General features: G+C 41.5%; 1 protein-coding gene across 1 annotated transcript in view; it reads left to right on the top strand.

Moving 5' to 3' along the window:
* Positions 1–350: 350 nt before the first annotated feature.
* The window catches only part of c1ql4b (complement component 1, q subcomponent-like 4b), a 34,258-nt gene continuing 15,897 nt past the window's right edge, over positions 351–18,711 (top strand). The window contains exons 1-2 of the mRNA XM_054785832.1: positions 351–629; positions 1,104–2,185. Of these exons, the coding sequence (XP_054641807.1) occupies positions 1,646–2,185 (540 nt within the window). The 5' untranslated portion in view covers positions 351–629; positions 1,104–1,645. The remainder of the gene's footprint in view (positions 630–1,103; positions 2,186–18,711) is intronic.

Genomic DNA, 18,711 nt, shown 5'->3' with positions numbered 1-18,711 from the left:
GCACGACCCTCCTCCACCAGGGGGCGTATTTGAAGAGTATGTTGAATTGCTATGATCTGCTGTGATGCTGCTGACATGTGGGAGATGATGTCAAACGAAGGGGAATATTGCATCATTTCATGACATGACACATTCCAACAATATGCCTATTTTTGTTTTGTCAATATATTTGGAATGTGTAATGAAAGTTGATGCAAGCCGTGCTTTTGATTTGTGAAAAGGTCAAATGTGTGTGTGAGGAGGAGGATGAGCATGAGGAGGAAGGAGGGAGGGAGGGAGGGCGGGAGGAGAAGCGGGATGCTGAGGAGGAGGAGAGAGGAGCAGCGCGTAAAAGACAACAAGTGAGGAAACTGTTGCTCTGCTCGCCACCTCGCTCTGCTGCGGAAGTCTCTTCAACACTCGCCAGAATAAAAGCCGTGCCGTTTAGTGGCACTTTTTTACTCCAGCCTTCATGCCTTCTCTTCCTTTTGTTCTTGTTCTTTTTGCAAGCGTGCTGCTGGAGTCCTGGAGCGGAAGATTCTAGTTTGACTTTGACGTCTAAGTTTGGAAGCGGATGAGTTTGGGGAAAGACTTTTGATTCCTCACGTCTCCGTCTGCACCATGACCACGCCGACCCAGGACAGAACTCAGTGAGTATCTGTTCCTATTCAATATGATTGACTTCTTTGACCTCACATCCAAGTCATTGTCAGGGAATGACCTCTCCAATCAATCACTTATCAATCACTTATCATCAGAAATGATACAGATCATGTATTGGCTTTTCATCCATGATCACACGCTCATGATTTCATCATTGAATTCTTATTTCTCATCATTTATTATGACATTAAAATCACTACATGAAATAATTATGACTGTTATTATGAATGATTGTTGTTGTTTTAATAATATGAGTAATTATTATTACTGTGATGAATTCTTGAATTGAAGTTACTGCAGACAATGATACCGTCCTGCATCTATTTACTTCTTCAGTGATGATATATTGATATCATTTTCATTGTGAAACATTTTATTGATATTGTATTTATGAGTGGGGGGTAGGATGGAATAATAATCATAGAATTGAGTGTGATCTTGAACCCTTACCACACTTCCAGATTGTGCTGTGACGTCTCCAACGGCTTTAAAGCAAAGATCTTCCGTTTGTGAGGCGTGAGCGACTGAATGGAAAAGTGCCGAGACGGATCCGACGCGAGCGCGAGCCCGTCCAAACTAAGCTAGAGAAGGCTTGGCGAGGAATAAAGGAGCAGGTATCTGTCTGACTGCTGGACAGGCAAGTGAGCGCCATCTTGTGAATGTGGTGGTGAGATGAACTCCAGTGGGAACACTGTAGACCCCACCTGACAGCTGAAAACAAAACACGGAGTCAGGAAGTCTCTTGTCCCTTTCTAGGTGTCGCTGCTCAGATATCACATATCGTGTAGGAAAGCGGAAGGTGGAAAGAGTTCGGTGTGCGGACACCAGCAAACCCGTACGTGGTCCTCCCACGTATCCCAGCATTCCTGTGGTGACGTTCCACCCAGACTTCAGCCTGGCCGGCACAACCATCCCAGCCAAGGGGGAGGAGGACTTCCTCACGCTGGCCGCCTCCCGGCTAAGCCGCAAGAAGCGCGTGATCGGAGCTGGAGTGGGCGTGGCCATGGTCCTGGTCCTTCTGGTGGCCATCCCCCTGTTGGTGCACTCCACCAAAGGAGGTGGGTCCGGGGGAGGGGGCACGCATTACGAGATGCTGGGGAGTTGCAAGATGGTGTGCGACACTTTCACCCCCCCTCAAGGAGAGCTGACGGGCGCCTCCCCTCAGCCCCCAGACTTGGCCAACCGTCGGGGCAAACAGGGTTTCAGAGGAAGCCCGGGACTCCCTGGTCCCCCGGGTCCTAAGGGCCCCCCTGGAGAGCCGGGGAAGCCCGGTCCGCCCGGTCCCCCGGGTCCCGGACCCGGCGGGTACGGCCCCTCCTTGTACACGCCCAAGATCGCCTTCTACGCTGGCCTGCGGAAGCAACACGAAGGCAGCGAAGTGCTGAAGTTTGATGACGTGGTGACCAACGTGGGGAACTACTATGAGCCCAGCACGGGCAAGTTCACCTGCCCCCTGCCTGGCATCTACTACTTCACCTACCACGTCCTCATGAGGGGAGGGGACGGCACCAGCATGTGGGCCGACCTCAAGAAGAACGGGCAGGTGAGTACGTCATCTTACGTCAATCAAGTGGAAAAAAACCTCTGGCCAGACTCCGCCCAGTCTTTGCCATTTTTTAGGGTTACAATTTTTGTTAGAAAGCATACGTTAGCGTACTCCAGCAGTACTTATAAAACGCCACTAGGCGACGCTTCCCTCTCTGTCAAAGGGGGAGTTGTTTTCCTTTATTTGAGGTGGATTTTGTTCAGGGGCGTCAAACTGGTTCTGTTTGCCTCAGAGGTCTGCGGCTTTGCATGAACTGTGGACTGTTCAGGTTGTCTTACCCTCATCCAAGCGGGCTTCATCCCTTCATGCTCAACCACTAGATAGGACAGCTCTAATCTGAGGGGTTGCTGCAAGATCCAAGGTTTTAAAAAACAGTTACGTAACCTGTGTTTGACCTGTGAGTGTTTGACCCTGTGATAGAATATTCTACACAAAGTGACCAAGCCATGACCCGGAATTATTTCAAGGACATGATAGGGTGCATCTGGGTGAGCAAATGTCTTCCTGCGGGAAAAGTGAACCATCATGGTGGGTGCCAGCCTGCATAAGTTGTGATCCAACTAACTTCCACAAACTCGTCCACACCCGAATGATATTTTTGGCAGGTTGAAAAAAAGTTGCGTCCACGCTGTGCGGGATTAATAAACAGTTGCACCCGGACGGGAACAGATCACTGAATGAAAAGGACGTAGCGAACAAACACGCGCACGGAAGCAAACCATAGAAGAAGAAAGGTTTCGCTTTCATCCGCTTTCCGAGGCTGTGCATCATAAAAATACCGAAAAAAAATCGGACCTCACAATCCCGTGGTGTTACTTTCTCTCCTCCGTCGTATGACTACACGTCCATTCTTGTGTCTGTGGCGGAGGTGGTGTCATTCCGCTAGCGTGGCAGCCATCTTGTTTACGTATGTGTTCCACAGGAGTCGCAGCCATTTTCATCACACGCACAAGAATGGACAGGCGACAGCGTGGCGTGATACAACGGAAGAGAGAAAGGAATGCAGAGCCATTTGTGAGGTCTGACTTTTTTTGAGGAGGCAGGAAGCATTGCTCTTGAGCGCATGTTGTTTTGACAAGTCAAACGCTTTACTTAAAGAGGTAGTTGGGATTTGACATGAAGTTGTATGACATCCCCATCAGCAGTGTAGTACACCAACAGCGACTTACCCCCCCACCAACCCACTTCGTCCCGTGAGTCCAGTTCTGGTCGGAGATCCAGTTTCTCTAAACAATATGCGTTCAAAAGAGTAATACATTTACATCATAAAAATAACTCTGCGTTATATTTGTCTCCGCATGTGCTCCAGGAAGGTGAGGCTAAACATTAGCATATCAGTTAGGCGTGTTGAGACAGAAGGCTAATTAAAGCTCACATAGACACATACAGTATAGAACGGTCACTGGGACTGGGTCAAACCAGACCTCCCATAGGATGTTAGTGGGGCTCTTGCACCTTTTTCAAGATTCAGGCAATGTTTGGGAAGAGGCCCAAAGTCTGACAGATGGTCGACTGGTTGGCGCCACGATTTCATAGATGTGACAGTCGCTGGTCAAGGTCAAAGCAAGTGTCTCGACCATGTAAGGAAAAAGCCAACCTTCAAGACAACAGCTTGACATAACGCTTTGCAAATCCTGTAAGTCTGACTGCTTCTGATCTGACCCAGCCTTCATCGAAATCCGACCAGAACTGAATTAGCTAGCGTCCATCTTGAGTCTCTGCCGCCTAAAGGTAAGGGTTTATTTTATTTGAACATCCATACAAGTTACACGGAAATACATCACATAGCACATAGTACATAGTACATCCTGTATTCCAAGTGCACTTATGTGTATTCCAAGTTTAAAATACTTGGGAAAATGGTAAGGTCATGTAATAATGTGGTAAAATAGTAGTCCGAGTTCTTGTCACCATAACCACTTCATGTGACAACCAGAATAAATAATAAAGAGTATGAAATAGACATAACAGAACATAGTTGGATAATGGGTGAGTACTGACAGTGACAGTGAACCGGTATGGTTCCATCAGTCGTATGTAAGTGTTGTGCAACTCTGATTGTGCTCTGTGTGTGTGAAGGCCTCTATGAGAAGCAATTAGATTTTGAATATCTAAAAGCACAAAGATATGTTGTAGATGTGAGAGGTGATGTGTGTGGTGTGTGTTGTTATTGTTTATGGTGTCTGGTGAGTGCGATACAAAGAGACACCACACCTCATGTAGTACCTGGCCTGGCCTGTGAGAGGCAGCACTGTTCTGCAGAACACCTAAAAGCTCAGAAAAGGAAGAAGCTAGGCTAGCTGTTAGCTTCTGTGCTAATTCCACTGCTGTGTGAATATTTGCCAAGTCTGGAAGCAGGGGTGTCCAGACTTTTCCCCTCCAGAGACGAGGGCCACGTCGTGAAAAATGAAAGCATGCAACTTTTCCACTTTCATATTTGGTAAACATATGTTGTATGTACAGTATTTCAAGAAGGATGCATCACAAATACTATTATTAACATCAACTTCACTCTTTTTTCCCATTTTTGCTGTTTACATTTTCCAAATATTTCAACTTTCTTTGTAAATGTTTTCTTTGTTTTTTGATAATATTACATCTACAAATAACATATTTTTCATTCATATTTCAACGTTATGCTACTAAACTACTATTAACTGCTGCTAACTTTATTCTGAAATGATAAAATGACTTCTGATTTTTCCATTTTTACTGTTGTTGTTTTTTACATTTTCCAAATATTTCAACTTTCTTCTTAAATAACCTTTATGAATGTTCTTTTCGTAATATTATGATTTCATTCCCATAATATTTCACTGTGTCCCCAACGTAATTTTCCAAAACTTTATTCATTGTTTTTTTTGTATAATATTATCACTAAAATTGTGTTCATATTTCAACTTGATGTTACTAAAATGAGGTTATTTTTCCTCATTATACTATGACATTATTCTTGTTACTTTTTCCTTTTAATATTTGGACTTTTTTCTTGTAAAATGTTTTGTGATGATTACAATTACAATTCTACATTTCTTTAAGTTTCTTGTAAAATGATATTTGTAAATGATGTTTTCATTCATATTTCAACATTATGCTCCCAAAATGAGGTTATTATTCTCTTCATATTTGGACTTTATTCTTGTCAAACGACTTGTGATTTTTCCATTTTTGCTGCTGTTGTTTATTTTCTTGTTCAATGATATTTTTAGAATAAAAACGCGTCCGGGGCCGCATGTTGGACACCCGTGCATGAACAGGTTGTCGTTTGTGATTCCTGCTGCAGGTGGTCGTGATCGCCGGTTGCGATGGTTTGTTTGTTTTGCTTGGGTCATCTTGGCAGCTTGTGTTGTTTGGAGGTGGTTTCCATGGTAACCACTGACAGCGTTTAACATTTCTGATGGTGTTTTTTCATCATCTGTCAGGAGCATCTGGAGGATGGAATGAGATCATGTTTGCGTGTAGGAGCTTCCATCATGAGGAGTTGTGCGGAACGGAGCAGAGGGAGTGTTTTAGTCTTCAGCAGGAAGTGGAAGGTGCAAGTCATCGTAGCAAGGAGAGCGGAGCTGTGATTGACAGCTCGGCGATTAAGGGGATAAGAATTCCCCGTGTCTTGGTGGAACAAAGCCGGCGTGCAACAGCTGGCCAGCGGCCTCCAAGGAAATGCGACTCCGACGCTAATAAATAAACAAGTAGCCTACAAATGTCTACAAAAGGCTTGGCCGCTTCCATCTGGAGATGCCTGGCATACTAAGCCCTCTGATGGTGACACGTGGAGAAGAAGAGTGACGTCCCGGGGATTACCAGAAGAAGAAGTCAAGTCAAACTGTGGCAGCGTTTGATGCTTGACTGCATCGTTTGCACAAAGTGCATGAAGTGACAGCAGACGGCTGATGGATGGATGACTTCTCCTTCAGCGCTCCACTGACTCCATACCTCAACCACACGTGGACGTTCTTATGAGCACATGACTTGTGTTGTTACGCATCACAACGTGGACTGACATCAGCACAGGATGCCACTGGGGGGGGTTATCCTTCCAATAAGGCGAGCTGATCCATTGATGGATTGATTGATTATCTGAGGAATACATTCCCTCACGCTGCAGCCCTGACACCAATGGATAGCTTTTCTTTTACAAAACACCTCCTGTTGCATCGTGTAGCGTAGCATTGTTGTGTATATGTACGTGTGTGTGTGTGTGAGTGCGTGTGTGTGTTATAAACGTATATGTGTGTGTGTGTATGTGTGTGTTATTTAGATGTACATTTGCAGTAAAAGGTTTTTGCAGTAGGAAGCAGCAGGAATGAACATGAAGAATACGAAGTAGAAGGGTTCGTGTGTATGAGTGTTGTGTGTTGAGTGTGTATCATGGTTTGTGTAGCTTAGGATGCGTGTCAGCAGTGACGTGTGGAAAAGCTGGGATGAGTTTGGTGAAAGTGACAGGATGTCCATAAAAGGTAAAGAGGGAAGTGAATTGTCTTCTTCTACTGTTAAATCTTTCATGGGCGTTAGATGAGATCGTCTCCACTCAACCTGTGCCCCTCCCTCTTCACACACACACACACACATACACACGTGTACACACACACACGTGTACACACACATTGGCCATTGAGGATTTCCTATTAATGATCTTTTCCATCAAGTCAATGACTGACTTGTCTATTTTGGTGAAAATGTCAACTCCTTGAAGAAGCGTACCCTGGTAGATGGCAGCTGGAAGGCATCTGACGTGTGATTGGTGGTTTAGGATCTACGAGATGATGAGTGACAGCACAAGTTGAGGAGTTGATTTGAACTATCTGATTGGGTGCAAGATGGAAGCATCAATTCTACATTCTCTTCCTAAAACAGCCTTTGGTAGCCATGGCAACCATAACAGTGCACAGGTCAGATCCATCACAGATCCAAAGTACTGCTTGGCATCACTCCTTCATCACCCGCTGCAAACTCCAATACCTTCCATTAAAGACACCAGTGCAGCTCTACACACCATCTACACACCATCTACACACCATCTACACACCATCTACACACCATCTATACTCTATCTACACACCATCTACACACCATCTACACACCATCTACACACCATCTATACACCATCTACACACCATCTACACACCATCTACACACCATCTATACACCATCTACACACCATCTACACACCATCTACACTCAATCTACACACCATCTATACTCTATCTACACACCATCTATACACCATCTACACACCATCTACACACCATCTACACTCAATCTACACACCATCTATACTCTATCTACACACCATCTACACACCATCTACACACCATCTACACACCATCTATACAACATCTACACACCATCTACACACCAGCTACACACCATCTATACACCATCTACACACCATCTACACACCATCTATACACCATCTACACACCATCTACACACCATCTATACTCTATCTACACACCATCTACACACCATCTACACACCATCTACACACCATCTATACACCATCTACACACCATCTACACACCATCTACACACCATCTATACACCATCTACACACCATCTACACACCATCTACACTCAATCTACACACCATCTATACTCTATCTACACACCATCTACACACCATCTACACACCATCTATACAACATCTACACACCATCTACACACCAGCTACACACCATCTATATACCATCTACACACCATCTACACACCATCTATACACCATCTACACACCATCTACACACCATCTATACTCTATCTACACACCATCTACACACCATCTACACACCATCTACACACCATCTATACACCATCTACACACCATCTACACACCATCTACACACCATCTATACACCATCTACACACCATCTACACACCATCTACACTCAATCTACACACCATCTATACTCTATCTACACACCATCTACACACCATCTACACACCATCTATACAACATCTACACACCATCTACACACCAGCTACACACCATCTATACACCATCTACACACCATCTACACACCATCTACACACCATCTACACACCATCTATACTCTATCTACACACCATCTACACACCATCTACACACCATCTATACACCATCTACACACCATCTACACACCATCTACACACCATCTATACACCATCTACACACCATCTACACACCATCTACACTCAATCTACACACCATCTATACTCTATCTACACACCATCTACACACCATCTACACACCATCTATACAACATCTACACACCATCTACACACCAGCTACACACCATCTACACACCATCTACACACCATCTACACTCAATCTACACACCATCTACACACCATCTACACTCCATCTACACACCATCTACACACCATCTACACTCAATCTACACACCATCTATACTCTATCTACACACCATCTACACACCATCTACACACCATCTATACACAATCTATACACCATCTACACACCATCTACACACCATCTACACTCAATCTACACACCATCTACACACCATCTACACACCATCTACACTCCATCTACACACCATCTACACACCATCTACACTCCATCTACACACCATCTACACACCATCTACACACCATCTACACTCCATCTACACACCATCTACACACCATCTACACTCCATCTACACACCATCTACACACCATCTACACACCATCTACACACCATCTACACTCAATCTACACACCATCTATACTCTATCTACACACCATCTACACACCATCTATACACCATCTACACACCATCTACACACCATCTACACACCATCTATACACAATCTATACACCATCTACACACCATCTACACTCCATCTACACACCATCTACACACCATCTACACACCATCTACACTCCATCTACACACCATCTACACACCATCTACACTCCATCTACACACCATCTACACACCATCTACACACCATCTACACACCATCTACACTCAATCTACACACCATCTATACTCTATCTACACACTATCTACACACCATCTATACACCATCTACACACCATCTACACACCATCTATACACCATCTACACACCATCTACACACCATCTACACACCATCTATACACAATCTACACACCATCTACACACCATCTATACACGGTATGTTTTACGGTATATGTTATGTTATGTTATGTTTTATGTGTTATGTGATATGTTATGTTGTTGTGTTATGTTATGTTATGTTATGTTATGTTTTATGTGTTATGTGATATGTTATGTTGTTGTGTTATGTTATGTTATGTTATGTTATGTTTTATGTGTTATGTGATATGTTATGTTGTTGTGTTATGTTATGTTATAGTTATATGTTATATGTGATGTTATGTTATGTTATGTTATGTTATGTTTTATGTGTTATGTGATATGTTATGTTGTTGTGTTATGTTATGTTATGTTATGTTGTGTTATGTTATGTTTTATGTGTTATGTGATATGTTATGTTGTTGTGTTATGTTATGTTATGTTATAATTATATGTTATATGTGATGTTATGTCATGTTATGTTGTGTTATGTTATGTTTTATGTGTTATGTGATATGTTATGTTGTTGTGTTATGTTATGTTATGTTATGTTTTATGTGTTATGTGATATGTTATGTTGTTGTGTTATGTTATGTTATGTTATAGTTATATGTTATATGTGATTTTATGTTATGTTATGTTATGTTATGTTATGTTTTATGTGTTATGTAATATGTTATGTTGTTGTGTTGTTATGTTATGTTTTATGTGTTATGTAATATGTTATGTTGTTGTGTTATGTTATGTTATGTTATAATTATATGTTATATGTGATGTTATGTTATGTTATGTTATGTTATGTTGTGTTATGTGTTGTGTTATGTGTTATGTTATGTTATATGTTATATGTGATGTTATGTTATGTTTTATGTTTTATGTTTTATTTTATGTTATATGTTATGTTATGTTATTTTATGTTATGTTATGTTATGTTATGTTATGTTATGTTATGTTTTATGTTTTATGTTTTATGTTATGTTATATGTTATGTTATGTTATTTTATGTTATGTTATGTTATGTTATGTTATGTTATGTTATGTTTTATGTTTTATGTTATGTTATATGTTATGTTATATGTTATGTAATGTTTAGGGCTGTCAAAGTTAACATGTTAAAAGTGATCCTCAGCCAAACCGTAGTTTGAGGAAACGCAGCGCTAACTGTGGCGCTACAAGTGTGGACAAATATTGAGGGTATTTGTATTGGTAACTTTCGCAACCCGCGCAGGGCGTACTAAGGAAGAGAAGAAGAAGGGTGGCAACTACTCCAAAATAAAAGACTTCTTGATGAAGAAGTGCTGCTCGCGTGCAGGTTGACTTTTCCAATCCCGGTGTGCCGTAATTCCGTAGGTGTTGAGTTACATGACCTTTGCAATTGATATATAATTGCCTTTAGCCTTTACCCTGATGAGCATGGAGTGATAATAAGAATATTTATAGCCGCTTGGTCATTTGGCCGAGCGCTGTAGCGCCCACACACTTTTGATGACATCATGGCTAACATGTTGGCATCTGTGCTGTTGATGTGAGTGAACTCATTATGTGTCTGTGGCAACAGGTTGAATGAGACACGGCCCGCCGCCTAGCCCGCCGCCTAGCTTTAATAAGGCAGCCGCCTTATTAAAACTCTACAAAATGCTCTGACATGTCTCCGCCGAGACTCAGCCTTAACAATTGGAGGTGTAAAACTTGTTGGAGGGGAAGAGAAAGATTGGCTGTGTGGGGGTGGATATGAAATATATTTTCTAGATATATATGTTGTGTCGGGCGCAGGTGCATGTCTTTTTAAAGAGTCATTATTTCTAGCGAGGCTGTGCATGTAAAGCTTTTGCTTTCAAAATGAAAGATAACTTATGGCTCACACAGCATTCTAATGATGCTAACACCGCCATTTAGCATCTTTACACTTATTCACATTTTCATTTGTGGGATGAATAAAGTACAATACATTACAATTTAACCACAACTTTAGCACAGAAAAACACCAAATAACTTGTATTATCACATTCAAATCAATAAAAAGTCCATCTAGGGCAGGGGTGCCCATTGCAAGTTTTAGTTTGGGATGGCGTAAACGTCACATATGACATCGGTCAGCTGACATTAAGCTCCCCTCCTAATTCTCTCTTGCTCCCCCGTGGCTTTCAAACGACACACGGATGTGCAACTTTCATCATTATTGCTTTTATCTATTACACAAGTTATCCTTTCACTTGTAGCGGCTAGTTATGTAGAAAAAAAGTCACTTGTTTGATGGCTTTGCTTAGCGCCATGAACTCCACTACAGAAATGAGTGTTTTCTAAAGTATTACTTCCTGATGAAATGGAAAATGTGCCCATTGCTGAAAGCCTTTGAATATGTTGCCTTGACTCTTTTACATCATCATTTGCATTCTCATTTCTTGGATACGGGAAATGTTTGATAGCAAATGCTAGCTGGATGGAATACATGAACTGTGTCTTCTAAGGAAAGGTATGAAGCTATTTTGACCCCTGACATATTACTAGTACTCAGGTTATGTACGCAACTATTGATTATCTTTATTGGCACTTTGATATCAGCTACTTTGATGACCTGTAAACTTTGAAAGTGTGAATGTGAAACACTAGTCATTAGTACAAGTATTTAGTCTAGTAGTTGCAAAGTGTACTGGTTGGCTTTTACATACTGTATCTTGTATGTTTTATAGAAAGAGCTACACCATTTTGACTTGAATTGCATGCTGAAAAAGTGCGTGCACCCCCGATATGCATGTTCAACATACTGTACATAAATACTCACATTTATAAATATAGTCAATATACTGGATATATTTTCTGTATGTATAGTAGGAGGTAGATCTTTGGGACTTGGTCGTTTTTAAAGTATCTCGCAGGCGGAAAAAGTGCGAGCACCCCTGATCTAGGGAGTGTTGTCAAATGCCCTTGCATAGTGTAATGCATGAAATCAGCTATGCTATTTGTTGGTAAAAAGATATTCTTCAAAAAAAAATAAAAATTAGGGCCACATTGAAAAAAAATGTGAGGTTTCAAGAATAAACTTGTACATTTACTAGAATTAAAGTCGTACATTTACAAGAAAAAAAGTTGTACATTTATGAGAAAAAAGTTGTAAATCTACGAGAAAAAAAAGTCGTACATATACGAGGAAGAAGTCGTAAATTTCTGAGAAAAAAAATGTAAATTTATGAAAAAAAAGTCGAAAATTTCTGAGAAAAAAGTTGTAAATTTATTAGAATAAAGTCGTAAATTTACTAGCAAAAAAAGAAGTTGTAAATTTAGGAGGAAAAAAAGTCTCATCTCTACGAGAGAAACAGTTGTAAATTTACGAGCAAAAAAAGAAGTTGTAAATGTAGGAGAAAAAAAGTCTCATCTGCAAAAAGTATAAAAAAGGATAAAGTCGTAAATGCCTGTAAAGTAAAGTTACTAGTTTCCCCCCCTAAATTTACACCTTCATTCTCATTCATAAATGTAAGACTTTATTCTCCTAAACTCAGGTTATTTTGATACTCGCTCGTAACAGGCATTGCCTGAGACAGCTGTGAAAAGTATGTGACCTTTGGCCTTGGGCAAACATAATATTATGGGTTTTTTTCTTATAAATGTATGACTTTATTTTTTTTCTCAATACGCTGTCATACTTTGTGAACACTCCCATCAACAATCAGGTCTTCAATGAAGGTAAAAGTAATCTCACGTGTTCTAAGTATTTCTAAGTATTTGGATAGTTTTGTGTTTGCTTCCTGAAAAGGATGAATTGGATTACTATGATTTCTTAAGGGACAAATGGAATCAGCTACTGTCTGTTTGGGTTCTCGTCAGACGAGGGATGTCCAATAATATGATATTATTGGCCTGATATTGGCATCAAAATGTAATATTGGTCAATATTTTTCCCGACAATGAGCCGCGATAATAAAAAATGCCGTATATACAGTAGGCCTATCGCCTCCTGTATTTTCTGGTGTGCAAATGATGACCTCATCAAACTGCGTCTCAAGCTTGTACATAAACATCCGTGTGGCTAGCTTGCTCGCTAGCTCGCTAGCCCGCTTATCCTCACGCGGGTCACGGGTGCTTGCTCTTTCCGACTAACGTTACGACTGCGGTGTCTCCTTCGGATATTAAACTTGCCTTTTGCAGTGACTTTCTTGTTAGGATGTTTGGATGGTTTGATGTGCACTGAGTGAGTATGAATGCCGTCGGCGCCAGTCATTGTGGAACATATAGAAAATGCGATGTTTATGTACACGCGTCCATTATTTCTGTCCTTGATACAAGCTGAGACCATTAGGATGAGCTTAGATGAAATGTGATTGTGTCTGCATCTACCAGCTCCAGCATTGTTAGCCGTAATCAAGGGAGCAGCTTTATGTCTTTTAAAAATACACCATTAAGGTGTTCCACCTCTTCCCACTTCTCACACGTTCAGAGAAGAAAACATTGTAAAGACGTTAGCTACATCTTATACTGTATGATGCTGTGGCTACACTCTTAAAGGGGACCTATTGTTCTTTTCCTCTTTTCTGACTTCTAAATGTTGTTAGAATCTTGTATTCTCGTCTTTAATGACGCCAACGTGTCAGATCATGAGGTTTGCACATTTGGAAGTGAGCCCTGAAAGCAGTTTTGGACGGCTCTGCATGCTGTGTTTTACACAGTTTTTTTAACACTGAGTACCATCGATGTCAATGCAACCCGGACTTCCTTTTATGGACATGCCCAGGCAAACGCTGCAGGCCTGCTCTGCTTCGCTCTGCTCTGTTCACCGTGTTAGCACGTGTGGCTCCCAGGAAATGTTTGTGGGGGTGTGCCTAAAGAGGCAAGCATCAGGCAGAAGTGGTTGGAGTTGCAAGAGAAAAATGTGCTCATGTGTCAACGGCACTTCAAACGGGACTGTTTTGTGAACATGGGCCAACATGAAGCCGGACCATCTGCCAAACTGATGCCAGAGTCCGACGCCTTTCCGACGTTACTTGGTCGTGTTGAAGAGTCAGAAGAGCAAGCTGTACGTAACAATTCATCAGTGTACTAACTGTGTTTTTCTGCAAGTAATCGAACAAAAGGGGTTCGGCAGTTGTATGGAAGTCCTTGGGAGCGCTCGGGAGTGTCACCGATCACAGCGGAGTGGGCTGGAGGAGGGCCGGGGGTGGAGTATATTACACAGACCGTTTGGGCGGGAGGCAGGAAACACTGCAGGAAGACGTGCGGAGTCTGGAAGATCTAGAAAGCTTTCTGTGCGGGCTATTATGTGTAGCTGCTCTATAGGAGTCCACAACCCAATACAAAGGCACGAAAATGAGTATAATAGGTCCCCTTTAAAGGAAAAGTGCACTTTTGGGGAATTTTAGGCTGTCCTCTTTTTAAGTATAAGGACATCATGGAGGGCTTCCTCAAGCATGGGGTGTACATCAAAGGAAAGTCAACTTTTTGGGGAATGAACACACACGTCTTTCTCTTTTCTGTGCGTGCTAAACCAGGGGTGCCCAACCACCGGGACGCGGCCGGGTACTGGGTCGTGGGTGGGGTCGAACCCCACAGGTGCAATGATAAAAAACTACCAACGCATGCGGAGCGGGGGTGGCACGTTAAAAATCTTGAATTAAATACGGAATCTGACGAAGTACGGTGGGTTTTGGTGCGATCATCAGTCGTACGGCAGCTCATCGTACGAGATGAGCAGCCTTTCTCAGCGGAGTGCCTTCCACCAGTGTCCTCTCACATCCCAAGTCTCCTTAAAGAACGTGTCGCCCCCTGGAAGTTTCAGTGATACATGTTCTCAAGCCAAAAATGTTTGTGTCCAATGAAGGTGATTTTATGCTTCCTTTTTTCATACCATACAGACAGTAGCAGGGGTGCAGCCAGGAATTCTGGGTCCCATGAAGAAAATCACCTTTATTCATGAATTACTACATATTTTTGTGCCCCCTGGCAGTCAAGGGACCTTGGAATTGTTCTGACCTTTCCCCCTTAGACGGCACCCCTGGCCAATAGCACTATTAAAGATAGCATTACAGTATATTATTAGCCAATAGCATTATCAATACATTGAATCATGTATCATTAATCCATGTGATCGGTATCGGTGTCCTGGATAATCGGTACGTGAATCAGCAGCATTAAACCCTGATCAGAGCATCCCTAATTTGTCATCAGATTTTACCTAAATGCATATCAATTTTGGGCCAATATTTTATTAAAAAATTATACCAATCCTATCGTTTTTGCATGTTTATGTTGTTTGTTGCGAGCGGCCACCCGTCCCACTTTGTCAGACGGTCCTTGAACGCACCATGTAACTGCACAGATAGACTACTATACTGTATTTTTAGCCTTTTTCTTTCACCTCATATTTGCTCCCAAATGCTGATACTATGTGGGAATGCATAAAGGTCAGATCTGATGACCTTACTGAGTGCTAATGTGCATATTTGTGGTGCACAACCTCAAGTGAATTCACGCTAGCACACTGCCTTTTACCACACACATCAAAAAGCCATGTAATTATCTTCTCTGGCCCAGGCTGGTACTGGTGGATGCTGGCTGTGTATTCATTTAGTGCTTTTAATGTGATGTTTTACACAATAGAGTACATAATAAATAAGACATATCAGATTGCTATATAGGGCAACATTTTCAGCAAAAAGCAAATGATAGAAAAGGCGTGGCGTTCCAAACGCGAGGTTTGACCGTATCGCACAAGAATAATATTAAAAAGGATGGAATATAAAAGACTTCCCATAACTTGTTGGAAGCTCACCTCAGTCATTTCATCCAATTAATTCTTCTCCTCTGCCCTCAAAGGTTTCCAACGACATCCAATTAGAGACTTTCTAATCAGCGTCCTGACACCTGGGGGTCCTGAGTGTCATGGTCAAATATTAGCATTTACTGTATATGCCAATTAGGGACACCTCCTTGTCAGCCTGCATAATGGAAGCAGGAAACCTCTGACTGGAACATGAAGATGGAGGCAGGAGGAACACGCTACCTTTAACACGTAGAAAAAGGCCACCCTCAACATTCCCAGCAGGGACTTGAAGAGACCTCGCTCCAGCGTGAGAGCTCCGTACATCACAGCCAACCAATCCTGGCACTTTATTGCTGGACCACTAGGAAGCGGGGTGAAACGCAACAGCAGCATTCTTCATGGGCAGACACAGAACAACACCCCTGCAGCTTTTAGCAACTTTTTACCAAATAAATCCATCTTTCATGCTTTATTCATACCCCAACATAAGTCAGCCATGTATAGGAGCCACGGCTACTGGTCAGTGGTGTGTGGGAGTGACGGGAAGAAAAGTGGTAGAGTAATCCCTCCTTTATGGCGTTTCATTGGTTCCGGATCCAACCACGATAAATTTATTAATAGGATTCAAATGGAATATTTTTGTAGTTATGGCATAGAAAACCTGTTTACCACCTTGTAAATACAATTTTTAACATGATTAGAGCCCTCTAGACATGAAAGAACACCCTTATAGCCACCTTTACACTCCTATTACCCAATATAGTAAACATAATAGGAGAAAATAAGACATAAGACAAAAATAAGATAACATAGGCTCACACATTAGCAGTTCCTTGTTTTTTTTCTGGACAGCGTACTTCCTTGTGGAATAAGAGTAAATAAGGCATGTAAGACGTAATAAAAGTCCTGCTGGAGCAGTGTCACAGTAAATGTGTTCCCTCGGGAACCTTAGTGAGGAGTCTAGTGCCTGTCTCACCAAACACCGACACCTAGTGGCCAATGTAGAATACTACATTCACAATTACAATGCTTTTTCTGCCTTGTATTTCTTACTTCATTTAGTTACATCATTTAGACATTTTTATGCTTGAAAATGCTTCATTTAGGCCAAGAATGAATTTAATATATATATATATATATATATATATATATATATATATATATATATATATATATACATATAAATTCACACATATATATATACATATATACATATATATATATGGATATATATATATATATATATATATATATATATATATATATATATATATATATATATATACATATGTACATATTATATATATATAATATATATATATTATATATATTATATATATATATATATACACACAGTCAAACTTGTCTATAGTGGCCACTAGAGGGAGTCTGCCAAAGTGGCTGCTATAGACAGGTGGCCTCTATAGACAGGTTGGCGTCCAGTTTGAATGTTGACCAGTAGAGGGAAAAAAAAGGGAAAAAAATAATAATAATATAGTTGACCAGTAGAGGGCACTGCGGACTGCGGATAAAAGTTGTACAGCACTACTAGGCTTGTTATTATCATGGTTCATGGTTCATGGTTTTAATTCATCCTGAACATGCATATGAGTCAAACAGTAGCACATCACATAGTACAATTCACAATTTTGCATGTCCAAAAGGCTTAATAATACCTGATAGAATATATCCACCACCCACAGAACAAAGCTGTGCTAGTAATGTCTTACGCTTGTTTTTAATATTTTACTTTTTATACGGCAGAGTGTCATTACAGCTTTAGTTCATCAGGAAGTGACGGGAAGTGACGGTGGGCGTCCCGAGCAGGAGAGCTAGGCTCAGTGCTAGCTGTGAGTTTGGAGAGAGTTGGGAAGTGTGTTTATGTTGGCGTGGATGTAAAGTCCTGCAGTGTTCTCCGCTGTTAATAAAGCCATTAAAGTGCATCGGCGACGTGAGTCTCTCCTTCCCCACAACAAGCGGCATTACAGTATTGACCAGTGCACACCAGGAAATAAACGGTGTCATTTCTTACAGGCATTGGCTGGACAGCTATGTAGTGGGGCTTGTTTAACCTTTGCCTTGTGGGCAAGCAGGAAGGAGAGACGATGCTGAGAGATGTGTGTGTGTTCTGAGCTGCTGTCTGGTGGCCGCGTTCAAGAAATAAAGTTGGCAGAAGCAACAGGAGAAGTTTCCTTCTTTGCTTCGGAGCTGAATAACACTGACAAGTTAACAGACTAGTAGCGAACGGAAAAGAAGACGGCTTTTTTGTGTCGAATACAGAAGATGAGGACTTTGATGGATTTGTGGATGAGGATTGATGAAAAATAACGTGAGTACATTCTAAAATACTTCAATTAAGTACAACCCAACTCAGTTTTGCTCCCGCTGCCGCATGCATGCTAGCGTATGTTTTTTTTTTACTGTAGCGTCGCTGGGAGCACGTCCTGTTCCCAGCCTACTTTGCGGTAATGTTTTGGTGCAAATGCTCTTAAAGTTACATGTTTGACCAGGAAATAGCAAGCTCAAAAGAAGACGACTTTTTTATGTGGAACAACTGACAGTTTGTGTGGATCTTGTGAATGATTGTGACTGAGCTAGGACTCAGTAATTAAAGTCTACACACGACACAGGGTCTATAACATGTAAATTTGCTGCGGGGAATTTTTCAGTGGCTGCTATAGGCAGATGGCCATTCTATAAAGGTGGCCGCTAAGAAAGGTTTGAAAATAATAC

Source organism: Dunckerocampus dactyliophorus, chromosome 8 (assembly GCF_027744805.1).
Source record: "Dunckerocampus dactyliophorus isolate RoL2022-P2 chromosome 8, RoL_Ddac_1.1, whole genome shotgun sequence".
Classification (NCBI taxonomy): Eukaryota; Metazoa; Chordata; class Actinopteri; order Syngnathiformes; family Syngnathidae; genus Dunckerocampus; species Dunckerocampus dactyliophorus.
Note: the sequence above shows the minus strand (reverse complement) of the source record. Positions and strands in the feature narration are given on the sequence as shown.